Raw genomic sequence first — 22,871 nt, forward strand, 5'->3', positions numbered from 1 at the left:
TGAACTCTGAGAATCAACAATGATTTCTAGGAGGCCTCGAAAATATTAATACTAATATAAACTAGGAATCTAAGCTCCTGAAGGTGGTCAAAAGGAAGAATTACTTGCTGTTCACTAAACATGTCAGCAGCTTAAACAATTCCAACACCATTTTAGTCATAGTTCTACAGCATGGTTAATCTGAGAAATGATTCTGATGTGCCTCACAGAGGAACAGTTTGTGTTAACTATGGACTTCTCTGTAAAACATACTCTTCATACTCAGAGGGGAAACTATTCCTAAATACCTAACTCATTACTATGCACAGGACACAGGGCAATTTATGAGTTGATAAAACATAGCTGGATGAGTCTGCTCAGATTGAAAAATGTTCCATACATCTCCAAGCCATATGTATCATCATGCTGGCCCATGATGGAGAAGCTGAAATCTAGACTTTGGTTGGCAGAGATATGGAAGGTGAGTACATCCAGCACAGACAATCCAATCATGGTCAAAGAATTAACTATAATATCAGAAATAGTGAGACAATGCTTTTAAACAGAATAAACATGATTTATCAGCAGTTGAGAAGTATTTCTCCATGGATGAATGACAATGTCTCCAACTCCTGAGAGAAATAAATCCTGGAAACACAGAGTTCCCTCTTGGGCTACATGTCTCACATCAAAGGATAAACAGATCTAAAATAAGAACTTTGAAGAGAATGTGGAAGAGAAGGTAACATCACAGTGTGTGGACCTATTCCTAATGTTTAAAGAAAAGTGATGTGGTTGGAAGAAGAGTAGGAACTCACATAGCAGGAAAAGAACACGAAGCATGTGAGAAACGAACAATCTAACAGAAGCCAAATGTTAGGAAAACTGGCATGTGCTCACCAGAGAGCTATAAATAAGCCACGTAGGCCTGAAATTTTGGTAAAATCAGTTTACCATATTACATGCCATATAGGAAATTAACAGAAAAGCACTCTTTTAAAAAGGTGTTCCTGGAATAGACAACTTATGCTTGGACCAGCCTACACGTTTTAGTGCTGCAATCACACTATGTGTATTATATTTTTAAAAAAAAATCGTTGCTGCTCCTTAAGTTGTAAACCAGTCTACACTGTGATGAATATAAACCAGCGGTCTAGTAAGAGAAGAAAAGATGCACTGCACTTCAGAACTCCAGGCCAACTTTACCTCTAAGAACAGTCTAACTTAAGAGCATTTCAAAGTGGTACAAGTTGAACTCACATTAGGTAGGTCTTTCATTGACTGATCATGAATATTACGTAGGACATGAAAAACGGGATTGAAAGATGACAAGAGAAACTGTCTTTGTCTGAAGGTATATCAGAGATATATAAACTATTCATGCTAAGCATATATGAATTTCCTCATATTTAAAGTGAGAATAATACTTGGTTTGACTCACAGGGTTCTGAAAGATCAAATACAATAGTATAGGAAAGCACTCTGTAAATTCTCAATTACCATGTAGATTCACTTAATTCAATCAACATTATCTGAGCACCAATAATAGGCTAGGGCCTGGGGGACACCAGAATGAGTTTGTTGTTACGTTACTAACACTCTGTACTACTTTCTAAGGCACTTATCTCACCATTTCTTTCGAGTCAGACAAGCTGTTATGGAGCTGCCCAAAATAGATTCACTGGTAATAAACAGTTGGCTTTCTCAAATTGCTGTATGCTAGCTCTAATGCTGTGAACAGCATATCCAAACCCAGTCACATGGAGAGGCTTCTCCAGATAATTTTGTCACAACTGAGAAGGTTGATTAATAACCAGGAAAATGCCTAAGATAATCAAGGAAGAGCCAATTTTATACCAGTCTGACCAACTGATAATCAAACATTGCTGAGGCCAGCACCACCTGGCCCAAAGTTGCCTACTGCTGAGTAAAATTAGATAGATTGATCATTTTTTTTCCAAAGCAGGAATTGAGGAGACCAAGGGTAAAAGCTGTGGCCACAGTAATATCAATTCAACAAATATTTACCGATCACCAAATACGTATTAGTCACTGGAAATAAAGGAAAACTGATAACAGTTGGGTTGGATTACTACTTAGAGCACTCTCACATATGGTCGAATCAGCCGCTCCAGTTGGCTCCGCTGTCGAGATCTCTGGGACAACACAGCCAACTACTTACTGGACACTCTCCCAGGCATATGGGATACAATATGCCCCAAACTAAACTCATCCAGTCCACTTTAGTGTGTCCCGTATCTGCTCTTTTCTATTCCCACACTTAATGTCTCCATTCAGGCTCTTATAATGCCTCACCCAACTTACTGCTAATGCCCTAAACAAATTTTCTTTTCCTTCTTCCTTTCTCATCTCAATCCTTTCCTGAACACATCCTTTATTCTGCTGTGAAAGTGTTTATTTCTAAAAATGAAACACTGAAAATTCCATTTTTCAGCTTAAAGTTCTTCAGTGACTCTTCACCGACTTTTGGTTAACGTTCAGGTCCTTTTCTAACACACAGAAAATACTTTAAAATATGACTCTTCTCTCTCTCTCCAGCTTCACTCTGCTACACCTCCACACACACCCTTCTCTCTACTAACTCAAGACAATTTGCAATTCTTAGAACAGAGCATGCTTTCTTTTGCCCCTGTGCCTTTGTCAATATTGTATTGTTCCTTCTGCCTGCAAGTCCTTACTCAGCTCATGTTAGTTCTTCTGGAAGTTTTCTCCTGGATGCCTAAAGTATGTTTAGATACTGCGACTTTCATTCCCACTGTACCCTGCCATCATTGGTTTAGTCATCTGTCTTTTCCATCAGACTGAGCTCCTTGGGGGATAAGGACTTCTGTAGTTCTTAGCTCTATATCTCTCTTGCACAGTTTTTGGCACATATAGATGTTCAGTAAAAACTTGCTGAAATTATACTAGATAAATTCAGGAGCCCTGAGAACTGTTTTGCCTCAAGCTATTCAAAAACTGAAAAGGCTCGTTTAGGAAGAACATAAAAAGTGGCCCCCTTGACCAGACCAGCATTCTGTGTTCTACATCAGAGGAAAACTAACATTATGGCATGTTCACCATGTGACAGGTACTCTAGCAAGTTTTCTCTTTTCATTTTTCACAACCTCATTACGAGGTAGTCACTATTTCTATTTTATAGATGAAAAAATGGAGAGGGTAAGCAGGCGAGAGCTGCGAACTAATGGAACTAGAGTTTAACCTAACCCTAAGGTCAGTGTCTGATTCCAAAGGCCATTTCTACCCATGGCAACAGAAAGTATTTCTAGTAGGCCCAAAGGACACATCCTATTACATTCAAAAGAATATACAATAACCCTGACTTTTCTTTTGAGAAGTACAAAAATTGCCCAAAGTCCTCTCAGCGGAGTCTGATCTTAGTGGCTGACACCATACTTTGAAACATAAGCAGATGGCTGGAAAGCCAGAAGAAGTGATTGGGGCAAAAAGAAGATATAAAATCCTTATGACATAAGACACACACAATTTGGCATCTAACATGAGTAAAGAATTTTAACTGACAGTGCTGTGCCTTTGGCTATGACCATCAGCATGGACCATTGGATTATATAAGATTCTGCACAGCCCCATATACCAAACTGGCCTGGAAACTTTAAACAGATCTTCTGAAGGATATGTCACAAGGTTGTCTAGTTGGTTTCAAGAATATGAGAAGGAAAAATGTTAGACCAGTATTTAAGTGAGCAGGAACATTGTTTGACTGAAAACTCTGTTTTACTTAAGAAGTCAGTAGTTCCTGCTAAGTATGATAAACCAGTATTTTCTTTGGGGGAGAAAAAACTCTTGATTTTTTTTTTTGGAATTTTTTTTTTCCTCCTAAAGGCTTTCTCTTGACAATGACTTACTCAAACAGATTATGTCACAGGATCAAGCCCTGAGCATGTATGTGCTTTTATGAGTTATAAATAACCTCTCTCTTGACTTAGGGATTACAGATATTATTAAAAGTGGGATATGGGTGTTTTATATGTATTTCGCTGTTATTTCATTAAATGCAAACCAGTGTCTTCCTTTTTAGGTTATTTTTGAAGGAAGGGATTTATCTATTTTATTGAAATAAGTACAGTTATGCTGACAAGACTCTCTTATCCTATAAGCATCACAGTGAAGATAAATCCTGAAATCTTTCTAAAATTTTGCTGCATAAGCAAGAGCCATATACTGTTTGTTTTTTTTTTTTTTCTTTTTTCTGGAGGGTCTATGTAGTAATTCTCTCCATTTTGTCACTTGTTCCTTGCCTAGTAAAGTCCAATTTTACCTTTAGTTGGCAATGGGAAAATAGTTCCTTTCTCTGTTAAAAAAAAAAAAAAAAAGAACCTGCTATTGTCTCACTTTATCTTCGTATATATTAAAATCCTGGGTAGGCAGTTGAGGACCAAGTGAAGAACAGCTTTTTCACTGTCAACCTTGTCACATGATTCCAGGGATACATTTTGATTTCAGGACCATGATTAGATTGTTGGAATGAGGGAAGAAGGCAAAAATGCTAACTTCAAAGACTAAATCTTCCTCTTGATAATATACTATGTTTTATTTCTTATCCATTTAAGAATTATACTTTCTAATATGTGTAATTATACACATGAAAAAGACCTCAAGGTATACTAAAATATCAATAGAGGTAGGACTGCAAGTAATTTAATTTCTTTCTTTGTGTTTTTCTGTATTTCACAACCTTTTAAAAATGAATATGCATTACCTCTATAATAAAAATGCTATTAAATGATTTTTCTTATGCAAGCTTTTACACTGGTTTCATAATGAAATGATCTGTAAAACCTGAGGAGTCTGGTAAAAAAATCTATGAAGGAAGTGCTAATAAATCCTTAATATCCTCCAAGCCTTTGAAAACAGTTAAAAATAAACCTTAATGGTTTCCTAAATGAAGAAGTAGTTAATGGAAAGAATAATAAGAAATGTCAGCAACTGGTAATGGTATACAAATTCTTTTATACGGAGAATATAATATAAAACACTAGTAATTTAGTGTTTTGAGTGGGTTTTGAAAGTCAAAGTCAATGGTGATGGACTTAATCTATTTGAGTGGAAAAAATAGCTCAAATTTAAAGTGTAGCTTAATTACATTTTGTTTAATGTTTTCTGATTTAGAGATGGCAGTGATATTCTCAGGCATATGAATAAAAATATGGCTGTATCTGTGAGTTGTCACAGATTTTCTGAGAATGTCTTATTAGACATCTGAAGACACATGGAAAATGATCATTCACTTGCCAAAGTCACAAAAGCACTGGGAATATAAAATATTAAAGTATCCCAAGACCTGATCTGAACATTAGCTCTAGATTAGTGATACTGACTATGGATAAACACATACTTCACATCAGAATGCTTTATATTTCTTTTGTGTGTGTGGGTTTTATTTGTTTTGGCTGAGTGCTCTATACCTCAGGTTGAAATCTTCTCTTACTAAAATTAAGTACAAGACATCAGAATGAACTGGCCAAATTCAGTAAATAGCTGTTTAATTGTCACCTCAGAAGAGAATCCTCTTTTAGGAGATTTTGAGATAAATAAAAGAAGGAAGTCATCCAATTTCCAGGGTACTTAGATTTAGCTGAATGAAGATATTAACAATGATATATACAAACAGCAGTTAAGTATGTCTGCATAATAAACTCGGAGCTATGTGGTGGTTGGGGCAATGATGAAAGCTTGGGGAGAAGGCAAACTTTAACAGAGCTGGTGAGTAAGCTTAATTACGGTGTCGTGTGTGTGTGTGCGTGCATTTTCAGGTATTATAACATGACATAAACACTGAAATAAGCCAGTCAACAATGTTATTGAGTCCACCATTAGCAGAATTAGACAGTTAACAGAACAATGTTAAAAGAAGGAAGAAAATAGAGTCACATCAGCTACAAAGCTAACTTCTAAAGAGAGCCTTGGAATCAAGGTATGCTTACGTTTTCAGAAAAATGCTTCTCCTTCATATTCTACTCAGTGGTTTCCAGGATCTATTTTTAGAGTACCAATGAAAATTGTATCATCAAATATACACATGCATGTGCAGTCATTATAGACAAATTAATAAATATTGCACTTGCTGAAATCATACAGGACAAATTTTAAGAGAAGGGCAATTAGCAGGATAAGGTGACATTTTGTTTTATCAAATTGATTAAATTGAGAAGCAGGAAACATAAATGATGACTGTGAAATAATTTTCTTAGTCTGGCCAGACCAAAATACAAATTCTGTCACTAAATGCATAACTATCCTGTCTTAATCCACTTTACCAGTGCCATCTTAAAGAGTCTCTAACGCTCACTTCCAAATCAGCAAGAGTTTCACTTTTACATAAATATACTTAGAGGCTTAAGCACAAAAAAACAGAAATACTCTTTGATGAAGAACAAATAATTATTACAGTTATAAAATGTCTTTTGGTTTGATGACATCGTGTTTCTAGTTTGTTTGCGTTTGGACCCAAATCTGATTTGCCTCAGAACTGGTACTTGAAGTCTGATTTAATTACTGGGAATTTGAACTATTAATCTATCTGTTAATAATATTTCCAATAAATGTGTAAATGAAACAACTATTTTCTTCCAAACTATTTTCTTCTGAATGATTTTAAAGCCAAGAACCAGATTACCCCCAAGGCCAAAAAAAGCTGTGAGACTCTCTGTCTCAACAGTAGGCAAGGCTTCTTTTCTTTTTTTCTTCTGTATTTTGGCTGCACCATGGCATGCATGATCTTAATTCCCCAACCACGGATCAAACCCACACCCTCTGCAAAGGAAGTGCAACGTCTTAACTGCTGGACCACCAGGGAAGTCCCAAGGCCTCATTTCTCATGCCCATCTGCTGGTTCCTACTGACTGAAAGATCCTATTTCAGGTTCTAAGACTTTCTGTGAAATAACCTGAGGGATTTAAGGCAAGTTAAGGGCAGTCCAGGGTTAATAAATCAACTCATTAGTGGTTGGGGATCTTAAAGCACCATTTTTAATATGTAGTTTTATAAGTCACTAGAGTCTCACAAATTCCAGCCTTCTTAATTTACTTTCTGTAACTTTCATCACATTTTTACCTGGGGACTAAGTGACTTAGGATATAGCTGTGGCATAACAGAATACCATTGAACTGAAACATCAAAGACCTGCGTTGCAGCTCTAGTTTTCTCACTTAAAAACTGCCTGTTCTTGAGCAGTCCTTGAACTGCTCTGAGACTCAGTTTTATCATAGAAAGCCAGAACACCACTATATACCTGATATGGGTATTGTGAGGGTTAACTGTGTACTGTGTTCAAAATGAAGTGCTAAGCAAATACTAGATATTATTTGTCGTATTTCTCAAAATATGCCTTTTTGCAAAGAAACACAACCCAGAACTAGTCCCTATATGAGTGTTTCTTAAGTATCCAAATTAGCCAACCCTATGGATTTAACTAATCGTAAAGGAAAGCAACCCTGAATATTCACTGGAAGAACTGATGCTGAAGCTGAAGCTCTAATACTTTGGCCACCTGATGCAAAGAGCCAACTCATTGGAAAAGACCATCATGCTGGGAAAGACTGAAGGCAGGAGAAGAGGGCGACAGAGGATGAGATGGTTAGATAGCATCACTGACTCAACGGACATGAATTTGAGAAAACTCCAGGAGATAGTGAAGGACAGGGAAGCCTGGGGTGCTGCAGTCCACGGGGTCGCAAAGAGTCGGACACTACTTAGTGACCGAATAACGACACCATGGGTTTAACTGAGGCCGGTCTTCCTTGCAGCTTAGCACGGTCTGAGTCAGGTTCTCGTTATATTTTAGAGGATATCACCAGGTAGAACTTAGAAGAAAGAAACTGTGACAGAAGATAATAACTAAAACTGATACACTCTGAAGATATTTAAGTATTCCTGAGCCAAGATTCTCAAGAAGAACACTGGATAGGCTGTTTTTAATAGTTTTAAGAATATTTCTGATCAGTTACAAAAAGTACTATTTTAAAGCTTCATAGATTTATTGCTGTTTCTAAGCCTAAAGTATATCTTTTTGTGTTACTACCCAGATTCTGTTTCCAGAAATTACTGAATTTTCTGTAAAAAGAGGCTCAGAGTCAGCATACTGTCTCTATAATCATTTCACCCAAAGGAACCCTAAATCTCCTACATCTATTAAACTATCATTGGTTTTCCCATTTTCTTCCTTCTATTCTGCTGTTCAATCAAGTAAACCGAGAGTCAGAACTGACCTTGGAAATCATGCTTACTGATATGATCAAATCTGTAATGTCACCATCATCTTTGCAATGACTGTGTGGCCTGGTAAAATGCAAATGTCTCAGGGAAAGTTAATACATTAAACGTTTATCAGCTTTTCTGTATGTCAGAAAAAAAGGGGCTTGGGGGACTCGTTAGACTTACTTATACAATTTTAAAAAACAGGTTTTGATAAGGCAAAGGGAATGAGCAGAAGGTGGCAGTGGGATTGAGGGGGAGGGGTGTGCACAGACACACATACGCCCACAGAGCACATTACCCTTGCTTTGCAAACCCAGTAAGAAACGCTTTGCACTGCAAATGACCACAGAACCAGCAGGAATCGAGGTTATCTTGCTAAAGCACAGAAGGAAGATACCCAGCAGAAGAGTCCAGCTCCTGGTTCTGAACTAAAGTAAACAATAAATATTACAGTCACTTAAATGATCAAAATGTATTTAAATAACACCCCCAAAAGGTCTACAACATGCAAACTAAAAAATGTAGACTCCAATCCTGATAAAATCAGTTAATTGCGAGTGCTTTCTTTCCACATACTTCTCTCTAACAAAATATGGCAAGTTTATGTCTTAGCAAAGAATGGCTTTAAATGCCTTGGGAAAAAGCTCTAAAAAACAGAACATATGTCTTTATACATTTACTATATTATTAATAGTTATAATCTTATCCCTATTTTGAAAAATTAATAATATCAGTATTTCCCTTGGTTGTATGACAATGCTAACTTGGTGATTTTTTTTTTTTAATTTGTTAAGTTAAAACAAATGCTTTTAAAGGGGCACTTGCAATAAGAGATAAATCAGATGTGGTAATGGCTTCTTTTGTAAAAGCCATGTGTAAACAGCACATAAAGATGACAGGTCAAGCAGCAGTAGCCCATTCTTCAGCCAAAAAAGGAAACAAATGAAGAAAGGAGAACAGAAATCACCCAAAAGAAAAACGCCCCCTGGCCCCTCCACTCCCAAAAGCTTCATAAATAATAGGTTTGATACACTTTTGGTGGAAAACTCAGACCAACTGGCAGTTTAGAAAAGGATATTAGAATCACAAACACTCAAGATGGGGATAAACTAACAACAGAGTGACCAAGCAGCTAGCAAAAGATGATTCTAAAATTCCATCTTTCCTCTCTAGCGTGTTGTTTTTTTTTTGGCCACACCACACAGAGAACAGGGATGGAACCCGGACCCCTGACAGTGAAGCGCAGGGTCGTAACCACTGGATTGTCAGAGATTTCCCCTCTATGGTGTCATTCCTAGTCATACAATATGTTTATCTTCATCCTACATTTTCTTTCTTGTCTATATCCTCTCCTACTCTTTTTTTTTTTTTTTAAATAAAGCTAGTGTGCTACTGGTGGTCCTTGGCTAGAAATACATCCTTGGGGTGCTCGCTAGCTTCTCCACAAAATTTGAGTCATTTTCATGGTCCACTACTATTCTGTCATATAAAAACTACATCTGGATAAAGGAGCTTATTTAGGAAGACACTGGCCTTTATTAAATTACAGTTGGTAGAACTGCCTATTGCAGGAAAATCACTCGAATGCAGCCTTTCATGAATGCCAGCAAATGGAATTTGCCAATGACAATTACCCTTCAAAAACAGTTTTTATCATTTCCTAAATAGAGCTGTTATTAGATTATCCCCAGAACAGGTGAATGCAAAAGCAAATTGCTGTAAAATATCAGTGCCTGATGCAAAATTTTAACTATTACATAATAGAAAATTTTGCCTTAACACTGCACTCACCAGCAAGGACTCCACAGATCAAATGAGGGCTCTCAAACCTGAATAGAGCTACAGAAATCAAAGTGATTGAGCATACATTAAAGGTTATACTACACACGTCTAGGAGACCCGAAGCCTTTGGTCAGCCAATTTTATTTCATTATACTAAGAAGGGTTGAGTTGAAGAGATGGAAAGCAAGAAGCTATAATCAGCATAAAAACTCTGATCACTTAGTATGGAACACAAACATATTTGGCAGGATTTCTCAGAAGTCCCAATTCCAAAAATGATTAAAGCCAATAATAAGCACTTAAGAAAAACATGATACCCCGATCTGATATCTAGAAAACAGCATCTTGGTTCCACAGAACTACATACAACAGAAAACAAGGATCAGATATTAATTAGCTGTGTCTTCTTTTCCTGAAAAATCCTATAACAATGAAAATGGCTTTCCATGTTAACACTTTCAATCAATTTCCAAGAGGAATGTAGAGAAACACTACAAAATTGTATATTACTCAGACATGGCCACAAGGTACATGCTTTGTGCTAGTAAACAGACCACTTCAAAGTGTGTAATGTTGGTTTTAAGTAACCACCTGCGTAATACAATAGACCCTAGGACTGTGAGAGTAAGATAAGAGGTAAGGTTTGCCCATGGTTAAATAAGAGATTGAGCAGTGAGCCTTCTGTTAATTATAAAAGCAAGCTCTCTTCACACCCATATGTCCATACCTGTCCATCTGCTGCAGTAAAAAGAGAGAAAAGGAAAAAAATCTCTTTTTCCTGCAACATATCTTCGTTTCTCAATATGATCAGAGAGGTATTAATAACTACTAATTTGTAGAGTGCTTCTTAAAAAAAGACAAATTCAGCATATTAAAAATGCTTCTAACAGATGTGATAATTACATGTGTTGTAGTGACTGATTATGTGGGTTAGAAAAAAGTTATTTTTAAAACTTGGTATAAATAAGTCAAATCGTTCCAAAGCAGATTTAAAACATTAATATTCTCAGAACTGAATGCATGTCAATAAATTATCTCTGTTTTAGGACTGAGCGTAAGACAATTACTGGGCCACAGAAAAGAGTGAAAATATGGGGAAAACAAGAGAATTGTTCTACAAAGACTGGCTGACAGTATCTCTTGCTGATCTGCTGAAGCAGAGGTTCCTCCTCACCCCGCTTTTGGGTAGTGGGTCTATATATGTGCAGTATCGCTGACTCCTGTTTCTTTAATGATTAGTATCAACCAGAATCAGACTTGCAATAAGATTTATTCATGATCAATTTACATAATAACAGAGCAAATAACGTGAAAAAACATCAAAGAAAATATCCCCCAAAGAGAAGTATATCTTGCTCAACTGCTAATGGATAAACAATTTATTCCACTGAGTGTCGTAGCTGAAGGATCCTGGACCAGGGGACTCAAAGGAACATAGTTTTAGGAATGTATTACAGAGCACCTCCCAAAGCTAGTCACAGATATGAAGAAATCCTTTAGAAAACAACCATGTTGACTAGGGCACAAAGATGCCTCCAAAAGGATATAACTTCCTTTTAACTTATTGATAAATACTGCCCAAGTAGGCCCTGAATTAAGGAATTCCTCTCAGAGAAATTTCTTTCTTTTGAAAGGGGAACCTTTCAAATACCTCCTTTAGTCACCCAACCTTAAATTTATACACTTTTGGTGTACCAAAAGTTCAGAGTGAAAATCATGTCATCTTCTTACCATGTTCACTAGATATCTTTAAAACCTGGCTAAAGAGAAGGTGAATTTGGGAACCTTAAAAATCCAACAGAACAGAGGGGTTAACTGAATCTGTCACTGAATATGTTAAGAGCACAGTTAATAGAGAACAGTCTAGAAACTGCCAGAGGCAGGGGTGCTGCGGGAGTGATGATATTTTAGCTTTTAGTTCACGTGTATCCTGGCTGCCAGATAAATAGGAATGAGTGCCTCGTCTTTTGTTTTCCATTTTCAATCATAAACAAGACCAAAAATACTTCAACACTGAATGAAGATGCTAAGGTAGTGACTACAGCTCTTTGAAACAATACAAAGGAATAAAGTCTAACTAATCAGTTTTGTTTCTCTAGACCTATGTTGGGGGGTCAGCAGACTACAGCTCGCAGCCAAAGCCAGCCCTCTCCTTGCTTCTGTACAGCTGTGAGCCAAGAATGGTTTTACGTTTTTAAGTGGCTAGGAAAAACAGAAAAAATATTTAGTGACACAAATGATAAGAAATTCAGATTTCAGTGTCCACAAGTAAAGTTTGATGGGAACACATTCATGTTTCTTGGTTTATTCTTGTCAATGCTGTTTTTACTCTACAACGGCAACGTTGAGCAGTTTTGACAGAGACGCTATGGCCTGCAAAGCCTAAAATGTCATCTGGTCCTTTACAGAAAAAGTTTGTGATCCCCTGGCCTATCTGATACACAAAAACTCTTGACAGCTCAACAGTTTGATACATTTGGTGTTTTTATAGCATGTAAAACACAAGACAAATGTACCAAACTGCTCTTGGAAATGTATTTTAGATAAACAAAATGTCAAATAACAGGTACTCTTAACGACATCACACCCCGGGATGAATTTACACACATAAACAAGTACCCTGGTCTCGATAATATTAACATTCTGTAATGAAAATAGTTGATTATTACCGTGATAAATGGACAAGAGCTTTTAACTGCATAAAATTATAAGATATTAACAAGAGAGATTGACAACATCATAGAAGTATATGTAGATTCTGTGAATAAACCAAGGACTGTGCTACAGGATTAACAGGAGGGAGAGAGGCTTCTGGGCTGAAGAGGGATTGTTTGGGCTACCTGCATGTACTGACTGCGCGTGTGGGGATCACTTGGTACAAATTTGTGCCCCAGTACAAGAGATTCTAAGTGAAAAGTTAGACTTTATCCATTACTGTAGAACTATTTAATTCAATTTAACAAATATTAATTATTTGTTATGTATCTGAGATACAGAGGTATCTTTGGCAAAGAGATGAAACAAGGTTTCATACCTCTGAGAACCTCATGGCTTTGAGGAGACAGGCAAAACTAAAAGAGAGAGATTAACATTTCAAAATTTTAGTATCACTTTCTCTGGTGGGGCTCTACATCATCATCAGAATGTTATAAGTTTCCGTAACTGTATCATATCAAAGTGGAATACATCAAAGCACGTGGGGGTATTACAGGATGCAAACCAGAGAAGGCAAGCCCCAACTCCTTCATCTAACAGACAAACACCCCCGTGTGCCTTGTGATCTATGGTGAGGCTGAGATCTCCAGGAACTTCACAATGTTCTTTTAGAGAGGGAGAGTCAATGGGAAGGGACATAAAACTGAAAAAACCACTGGGAATTAACCAAAGGATAATGGAGCCAGAAGGAAAAAGAGCCGATAAAACAAGAAAAGCTAGAGGAAGAAAGCAGAAGGATAATCTGCTAGGGGGAAAACTGGGACAGACCTGGATATCAGATGGCAAGTTATCTGAGGGCAAGAACTGTGACTCGTTCCAGCACGACTTACTTTTAACTCTGTGAAGAGCTTATAACGTGGGAGATGGAAAATTCTTCAGAATATCTCCATTTAGGACCCAGACTTTTGAAAGCTACAGGGAAACAGACTTTGACTGAATACATCAGTGATTAATACCCAAAGATCTGGGATGTCCAAAGACACAATGTGTTATATCCTGGGAAATAATTCATCACAGGCTAATCTAAATGATACAGCACAGAAGAATCAAGCACTGGAAGGGAGAGGAGTTGGACTGGGGACCTATCCAATCCTAAATTTCTGATAATGCTGCTTCTTTGCTTCCCATCCCTGCAACACATTGCCTAGAGGGCAGTGATTAAAGAATGGATATCAGTAAACAGTGGTTTGCCTTTAATTCTAATCCCCTGTGTTGCATTGAGACGGATTCTGTACATACGGAAACTCTTCTTTAAAGAGACAGTAGAGGAGAAGGCAATGGCACCCCACTCCAGTACTCTTGCCTGGAAAATCCCATAGATGGAGGAGCCTGGTAGGCTGCAGTCAATGGGGTCGTGAAGAGTTGGACACGACTGAGTGACTTCACTTTCACTTTTCACTTTCCTGCATTGGAGAAGGAAATGGCAACCCACTCCAGTGTTCTTGCCTGGAGAATCCCAGAGACGGGGGAGCCTGGTGGGCTGCCGTCTCTGGGGTCACACAGAGTCGGACACGACTAAAGTGCCTTGCAGCAGCAGCAGCAGAGGTGAAAATGAGAGATTTAACTGCATCCTTTATTGATTTGGGGGACCTGAAAAGAGAGTTGGGACTCTATGCCTCTCCACCTCCTTTAATCTTTAAGAGTAGATTTAATCCTGTTATTTACCCCAAATGGGATTCTGACTATGATAAACTGGAGGGCTCCCTTCTAGGATATCAATCACAAAAGATTAGAAAAGCATTCTCAATGCAGATGTTTCCCTGGCAATTTGTCATCTGTATGTTTGGTTAGACTATTATTAAAGTTATTTAGCTTTCAACCTTTATTTCTGATCTGTGGGAGTAATAAACCACTCTACTTTCTCTTCTTTTTATCTTTCAAGTTCTAGTATGGCAGGAATTTCATTTACATAATGAAATACTCCATGAATCATAGCTACCCCCACTTCCTCTTCCAACCTAACTTTCTATGGCTTCCTCACTTAAACAACTTCTTAACTGTTTCAGGCATCCAATCCTAAGGTCCACACCAACCTGTTTCTTTCTGCACTGTTCTTTGTTCTGACACAGTAAAAAGAAGATCCCAAGGCATGAGGGGTAAAAGCAGCAGAAATGAACCAGACTTATGGATACTCTTCCCTACAGAGTAGCGGAGGCAGATTGAGTCATCCCACAGGTAAAGAGTTGTCTCTGCTCCTACTACCAAAACTACAAACAACAGGGCTCATTTGAGTACAGTGGGAAAAGGCAGAATTTCTATATGTAATAGAATCAACATAACAATAATCTCTCTCAGTATGACAGAGAATGCTGCAAAGAACTTTGGGACTTTAAAATTTCTATGAAGAAGAACAAAAGTGAAGAAAACTTGGTAGAAAAGTTCTATATAGCTTTACTCTGCTCAATACCCTAGGCAAGAAAAAAGCAACTTCCTAGTGTTTCATACTATTTTTGAATTTTCTGTCTTCCTTTCATAATTACATGGTCACTGGTAAAGGCTAAATATAAATTTTGACTGGTTATGCCTTCAAAAAATAAGCAAACCTCTGATGCAAAAAATGTCTTATATTCTCTTCTGTAGGAAATATTACAATAGTGACTTAGGAATGTAGGAAAAGGTGAACTGTCTTACATCCACAGGAATTTAAGTAGTATTTAATAGGAAGAAATGTACTAGGATCTAAGATGACAACAAAATCTAGTCCACAGATAATCCCTAGTCTCATGTTACTCAACAGAGTTGGTATCTTCTCCCTTCAAAACTTTTGCTAAAGATACAAAGAAGTAATAGAACTGACCCATGAAAACTGAAGCTCCTTCATAATCCACATGTCTAATAATCCATATGTCTAGCATAAGAAGATGGCTAAAAGACAGGTCCAAAATATAGATGCGGGATTTATTTTCAAGTATGGTCCACTCGAAGTATACCACAGAGGTAAGATGAATTGCTTAAGAGTAAGAGGAATTCTTAACTTTAGCTGTTTTAAGTGTTTGCTCAAATGTCAATAAGGAGTAGATGGAAATAAATACAGCTATCTAATTGCTTACTTTTATTTTAAAAAAATCCAGGAAGCAAATGTGTCTTTGCTTTTTTTTAAAATTTCTAGTCCCTAAAAGGCCAAGCATTCCATGCCCACCAGAGCTCCTGGTTCCTAGAACATTCTCAAGAGGTAGGTTTGTCTCTACATTATTAGGTGGAACTCTGGGCACCAAGGAGTTAAGTCAGCTTCTCAGAGTCACCCTAGGAATAAACTACTAGCAAAACCAAGGCAAAAACCCAAGACTTTTTACTTAGTCCCAATTGTTTTTCACTCATCAACCTATTGTTAAGAAGGTTGAAGAAAAAAAAAAAAGAAGATTGAATCAAGCTAAAACCAACACACAGTTCTTTGGATCTGTCTCTGGTATCAAGAATGAAATGAGATGTGAGAGGAAAACCAAGACTATTTACAGCTTTATGTTATACATATGGACAGCAGTGTCAACTATTTTCCCTAAGATAACTGTGACAGGCGTATCTTTTGAGACTGCACCAGCCAGCTTATTAGTCAAAGGACTGGCCCTTCTCTTCTCAACCATTCTTACTCTATTAACAGAAGAAAAGGCCTCTCCTTTGACCATCTGAGAACTCCTGCTGCACTTCAGAAAACCGAAAAGTATTGCTGGCTTACACTAGAATTTTAATGGACTTGAAATCAACTCCAATACAAAGGGAAACACAACTCAAGGTGATGCTTACAATAATGAGTAAAAAGCTATGTACAAGGATGAAAACTGGAAATATAATCTGAAACAGTTATAAAAGCATCAATAAAATCCTAAGGTTATTTCTTTGTTTCTTGAAAAAAATTTAAAAGAATCTAACCGATAACTATAGTTTTGTTATTTCATAAGGAAAGTTCCCATGTCTATTTCAGATAAAGAGGAGTATTATTACGATCACTTTCTGTCTTACAGAACAGCTCTGCAATATCTCAGGTTGATTCGAGGTCTCTCTCTCCTTATTATGAGTATAAACAAATATGCTTAATTACAAAATATTTCTTATAAACAGACGTAGCCTGTGACATGAAATATATACACTTATACCAGATTTTAAATTTTAACTTGCTTCTCACTTCTTTCCCATCTTTTTGGAGAGCCTATAATAACCTAGTCACAGTTTTCAGGAAATGCCATAGTATTATTTCTACATGTCTCCAGAAAAAATAGAGTAGCAGTGGTGGGTACTGAAGAACTAAAGAGTCTTGGCTCTACTGTTCTTTCTCTTTTTTTTTTTTTTTTTTAACTCTAAGAAGCTACCACCTTAAAAAGTCTTGTTTAGAAGTTTCATCAGCTGGAAAGTGTTGAGAAGTAAAGTGCAATAATCTCAGTTTGACAACTCTATGAACTCAGATTTCAAAACAATATTTGAGACATTAACCAAATCATCCACATTGGTACATTCAAGTGCCATAAAAAACAGGCTACATGCAAGATTTCATTAATACTGAGGGGAGAAAAACAGGTTAGGCATCTGAGTTGGGTTGTGAAGAGACAGCACACGCATATTTACTTCAGGGAAGCCTTAAAAATCAACATGCAAACAGAAGACACGTACTTGTCACAACAGAGCCTTAGCTCACAAGACCATGGATTAAAGACAATTAATTTCAACACACATGTAAGAATAAACAAGTCTGAAGTCTATCAGAAAAACGAAATATATCAATATATACTTTAACCTTATCATAATGGCTAAATATTGCTTTTAGCAATATAATTACTTAATTCAATAAAGAAGTAACACAGTATTCTAATTCAGAGAAGGGTATGCATATGTCCAGATCTTCAAGAAATTTGTTATTCCAGGACTTTTGAAGATGGCAGAGTAGTCTGGAAAATTCAGCCCTGGCTGGAGGTTAAAGGGCACCAGCACCATTTTCCTTATACCATCAACATTACATTTGTGGAAAATGCGTTTAACTTTTGCAGACCTCTTCTGTACATTGGGCAGGATAAAAGTTGTTTGTCCCTGTACACCTCAGAAACATACATAAGAAGGCCACGGAAGTCAAAAGCCCTTTTCAGAAAAAGGCTTTTGTATGTACTGACTTGATATCTCAAGAAAAGGAGTGGTTATGGATTCATAGATTAAAATGTACCATTTTAAGGCTTTGGAAAGTTTAGCAAGTTGAATTTTTTCTTAAACTACAAAGCCCATGCCACACAAGTAACTATCAAGGATTGGGAAGACATTCCATCAAATGTGTCTACAGGATACCCTGCTTTGTGAGAAGCACTGGAGAGGAGTACTGAGCAACAGTAAACAGTAAGAACATGCAGGATAAGAGAATTAAAGCTTCTGGGCAAAGTACCAACCTGCTGCATGCTTAAATCCAATTTGCCTAAACTTGTTAAACTTCAGTGAGGAAAACTGGCTTTGGCAATCCATGGCTACTCCTTTGTACCCCATGATATATCATCTATAAAGAGTAACATTGTATTGACAGGACATGATCACAAGGGCTCCCCTGGGACAGGAACTATCAAGATCAGAGGGTAACACACAGGAGGTAACACAGTAGAAGCGAACGACAAAGTTCAATGGTTTTAGTCTTGACATTTCAGACGAGCCCCCTGTTTTCCGATCACAGAAAGACCAACCACCAGACAGCCAATGCAAGAACCAGGAGAAAAGACATCACGAAAGGAACACGAGGAGATGAAAAAGTACTAGAGTAGAGGTGGCACTTTTTGAGAAACTTGTGATCCTCAGGGATTGGAATAGAAACCTTGGGAAGAGTTTCTTCATTTTCTTGCTGGGGCAAGGCTCTTTCAGTAGCTCTCTCTTGCCTTTTAACCTTCTCTTCGTCCTGCACTAACAGAGCACGTTCCTGTGTCTGCTTTCACGGTAGAAGATCAAGAAAGACAGAGAAAGATGAACAAAATGACAGATGGAAAATGCTCAAAAATGATACTTGGGGATGTGCAAAGGATTTGGGAAGATCTTTTGGACACTGTATTTTACTTTGCTTTGGCAATTATCCTAGCAAAGTTTCTAGAACACAGTAGGGTACTCAATAGGTAATTTTCTGAGTGAATGAATGAAGATCAGAAATCCTCAAAGTTCAAGGAATCACTGGACTTCATTAGTTACAGTATTTATTCCTCTTTTAAGGATATTCAAACCAATTTTCAGTCATTTTTCATTGCTTTGGTGCTGCCAATTTTTCTTAGATCAACTGGGCAAAGCCAATAATCAAGCATTCTTCTTGCCATCAAAAAAGTTACTTTTATTACAAATAGAATGGCAGAATATAAAATGTTATCCTCATATCTCTTCATATAGGCTTAAAAAAACTTCAATAGTTCATTCAGTATGGCAATTAGCTTTTGCTCAAGGGAATAAAAATCTTAATCCTATACATTTCAAAGATTGCAAAAGAAAAACAAAAGTATAAAAGTTTATATGAGCCTCCAAGATCTACCAGAAAAAAAACCCTAACCCAAACCCTCACAAATCTCAATAGTTACAAACTCCCTCCCCACCCACTCAGAATCATGATTTAAAATAATAATAAGGACCATCACAAAGGTTTATACATCACATTAAGCAAATGTTTTTGATACTTTTACGGAAAATTATTTTTTCCCAATTGAGAAATTTTTCTCCCCCAGCAATTCCTGTACTCTGCCATCCAGTCAAGACAGATGTTTGCTACGAAAGGAAAAACTTGGCTCTAAGTTCTCTCAGTTGAGCCAGCCTTCTCTGATCTGTTGGGAAGTTCGACACTGGTTCTTTGCACACCCCTAAGTGATATGTATCAGGGAGAAAGTAGCTGGGGGACTGGTCAGCAAAACAAGGAAGAAAAGGAAAATAAAGGATGCAAAATTATAATGATTTTTAAAAGAACATAAGAGGGAGAAGAAAGACAACATAAAAAGAACAGGGTACAATTAAATTCGTTTTTCTCTCTGAATACATATTTACATCTTCATGCAGCTTTTCAACCAGCCATGCGCCGAAATAAGCAAATCGAAAGCTGCAAAATGCAGCAGTGAAAATGTTACATGTGTTAGGTCCAAAGGCGGTGGATATGAATTTACTAGTATTGCCAAAAGAAAAAAATCACTGAGCAGCTGCTGTTCAGCTTGGGGGCATTATGTGCTTAGTGCCACGACAAGAGCCAATTCTGATTGAGAAGCACAAGTCATAACGGCAGCTTTACCTCTGGCCCACCAACCTTTCTTTCCGAGGGAAGGACAGAGGTTTTCTTCACCTGGTCACACACAAATTATATGAAATTCAGTTGCCTTACAATGCAACAACAATGCTGTCAAAGGTGGAAGAGGTATCCCAGAGAACAGAAATACTGCCCTAATTATCAAAGAAAAAGTAAGATATGCCAGAAAGTGGGATTAACCTATATAAAAGGTTATCACAGTATAGTCCTTATGTATTACATTATTCATTCAGAGGGGTAACACCATAACCCTAGAGCTAAAGTACTCCATATTGATCTAATTTAATTTGTAAAAGTCATTTCTTCAAAATCCACAGAATGAAACAGATATTCCCTAAACCAGCCCTGAGATGGTTTCTGAAGGGTTTCTATTAAGACACAAGATTATTTTCTGGAAATGGAGACTGGTTTAAATTTACCAAACTTCATCCAAGAGAGTACTAAGTTACTTTTTCAAAGTATTTGAGCATCTTTTATTACCTGCAACGAGTCAAAAAGAAAACATATTTAGAAAATATGCAGTTATAGGTTGCAGGGTTAGCCAGGTGAGGTAGCAACAAGTGCTTTCTCATGAGGTCATGGGCTTATAGAAGGTAGTCACTGTCTCATGCCCCAGATTTGGGATACGGAACTAAGGACCAGGGAGTGGAGGCTGAGAGGACAGAGAATAGGAAAAATTGCATCCTATCATCCCCAGTAACATTTTCACTGCCCATCATTCAGGAATTCTCCACCCTTCTTGGTGAAGTGGGTTCAACTCTCTTTGGACAGCTGTTAGCCAGTTTTAATCACATTTTGAAAAATATAAAATGTATCCTTTGTGAACAAACTTTTACTATCTTCTCCAGTTCCAGAAACTAAACAGTAAGTTGGAATAGTTTACTATGAACTCTGAATATAAAAACTAAATTTTGAAAAATTATTAAGATATCACTTTACCTTTCTTAAATAGAACTGCTATTGTTTTTAGGGAAAATAAACATATAATTTTAAAATCATTACACTGTGACTATGACTATATATACATACACACACGTACATACTTAACCTGTACAGGGTAAAGATTAAGTAAAGGATTTTTGAATACATGCTCAAAGTAACTTTCAATATGTTCTCATTACACAGATTCATTTATTCAGGTGTAGGATTTCTAAAATAGGGAATGACAACAATAATAGAAAAAGGACAGCCTCGAAAAGGTATCACCACCTCTAACTGTGACTATCTTAAAAAAAATAGTATTATTAAATTTGACGTTACTCATAAAATAAATCATCAATAGTTCTTCTAAAACTGAAATACAATCATTAAGACTTGGTATTCTCCATTTTCTGGCTTAGAGGCCGCCTCAGTTTATTATATAATTGTGGTCAACCATTCCAGACATTTCTAAGTTGTGCAAGTGTTCAAACAGAGTTTTTAAAAAATGCTTATCCCTTTCCAATTTTGATCTTACTAAATTTAGTAAACTCTCTGGCCCTTGAAGGCACAGTTTGGACATAAAGTTCTACTGGCTTATGGTCAATTCGTAAACATACACTAGCCAGAAGCATGCAGCTGCAGAGACAGATCTCAGGGCCTAATCATCAACTGGTCGCTCTAAATGGCTCCCATAACTGGACTGGGTGGTCCACGTGACTTAAAAAGTTAAGTGTCTGATCACGAATGTTATAAAGCTGGAATGAACTGATGAGACACCAAAGCTAAATTTCAGCTCTAAACTTTCAGGTACAGATTATCAATATACAAAAGCATTTATTTCACTCATTCTCACAATTCATCACACAAAGTACTCACTCCTTCTCCTGTAGGGATCTGCCCATTGATGTTAAGTGTTCGAAAGGGAGAGTGAGTGGATAAGCGTTTATCCCATTCACTAGGCCGTGGTTCTGGTACGGATTCCATGAAGTTCTTTTTCAGCTCACTGATGCTGGCATGATGTTTTTTGATCTCTTCTTGACTTTTGTCTAAATCCTATAGTTGAAAGGACAAAGATGCAAAACAATGAATACTCAGGGAAAAGACCACACCAATGGAAGCCCACAGAATACTATGGGCACTGGTAGAAAATAACTCCACATCCAGGATAGATGTTATTAATCCATAAATTACATTCAAATTGTAAATATACAATATGGTATATTTTCTTGTTGTTTTTTTTTTTTTTAACATGGTGCTTTTCTTGGAAGCAGTAAAGCATCATCACTCTATAGCTCTTAGCAGTTATAGAACCTATAAAGAGCTCACTCCTTAATGTTACAACTCTTTTTCCCATCATGTCACAGCGCTGGATCTCCAACTCCTCATCCCAAACAGGTAATCCTACAGCCCAATTAGCCTCAGCTTGATAGGAACTGATTAAGGCTCAGCTCAGGCAGGATGGAGATAGCAATAGATAAGGAGAAATTGTTAAAGGAAGGACATGGTGAAAGATTTGACTCCCACTACTGGCTGCCTTGCCTTAATGAACTGTTACTGCACAGTATCCCTCTATCTCTACCTGGAGAGAGTTTTGCTTTCTTAATACCTGGTGGCTGTTGCTGGGTTTCGGTAAACAGGAATAACCCCTTCTCGATACAAAAATGTATTATTGAAATTCCTGGCTCAAGCCTCCAGAGCAGATTGTTACTATCTCTGAGTAATTACTCAGGATATACAGTATAATGGAATTTTTTGCTTTGTCAATAGTATCCACACACACTAAAAGCCTTATGTTTTCTACCTTCTGACAGCTTTACTTCATCCCTTAGTACCATTCAAAATAAGAACTGTCTTCTAGTAACTGTCAATGGATAGGGAGCAATTTAATAAGAACTTGTCAAATACCTTATTATATCTCACTGACAACTTAAAATAACTATTCGAGCAGATGTGACTACCGGACAACTAGGGGAAAACTCTCATGGGGGATATTCCAAGGAGAAATGAT

General features: G+C 37.2%; 1 protein-coding gene across 19 annotated transcripts in view; it reads right to left on the reverse strand.

The window, feature by feature from the left end:
- Positions 1 to 22,871, reverse strand: part of EPB41 (erythrocyte membrane protein band 4.1) — a 181,542-nt gene that overhangs the window by 17,248 nt on the left and 141,423 nt on the right. For 12 of the 19 annotated variants that reach the window (XM_027518448.1, XM_027518362.1, XM_027518372.1 and 9 more), the window contains one exon: positions 21,740 to 21,916. In XM_027518448.1, the coding sequence (XP_027374249.1) occupies positions 21,740 to 21,916 (177 nt within the window). Of the gene's footprint in view, positions 1 to 18,490; positions 18,599 to 19,237; positions 19,546 to 19,927; positions 19,979 to 21,739; positions 21,917 to 22,871 lie in introns of those variants that run through there. The other 7 variants (XM_027518438.1, XM_027518343.1, XM_027518337.1 and 4 more) reach the window with 6 other exon arrangements.

This window comes from Bos indicus x Bos taurus, chromosome 2, assembly GCF_003369695.1.
Source record: "Bos indicus x Bos taurus breed Angus x Brahman F1 hybrid chromosome 2, Bos_hybrid_MaternalHap_v2.0, whole genome shotgun sequence".
NCBI classification, from domain to species: domain Eukaryota; kingdom Metazoa; phylum Chordata; class Mammalia; order Artiodactyla; family Bovidae; genus Bos; species Bos indicus x Bos taurus.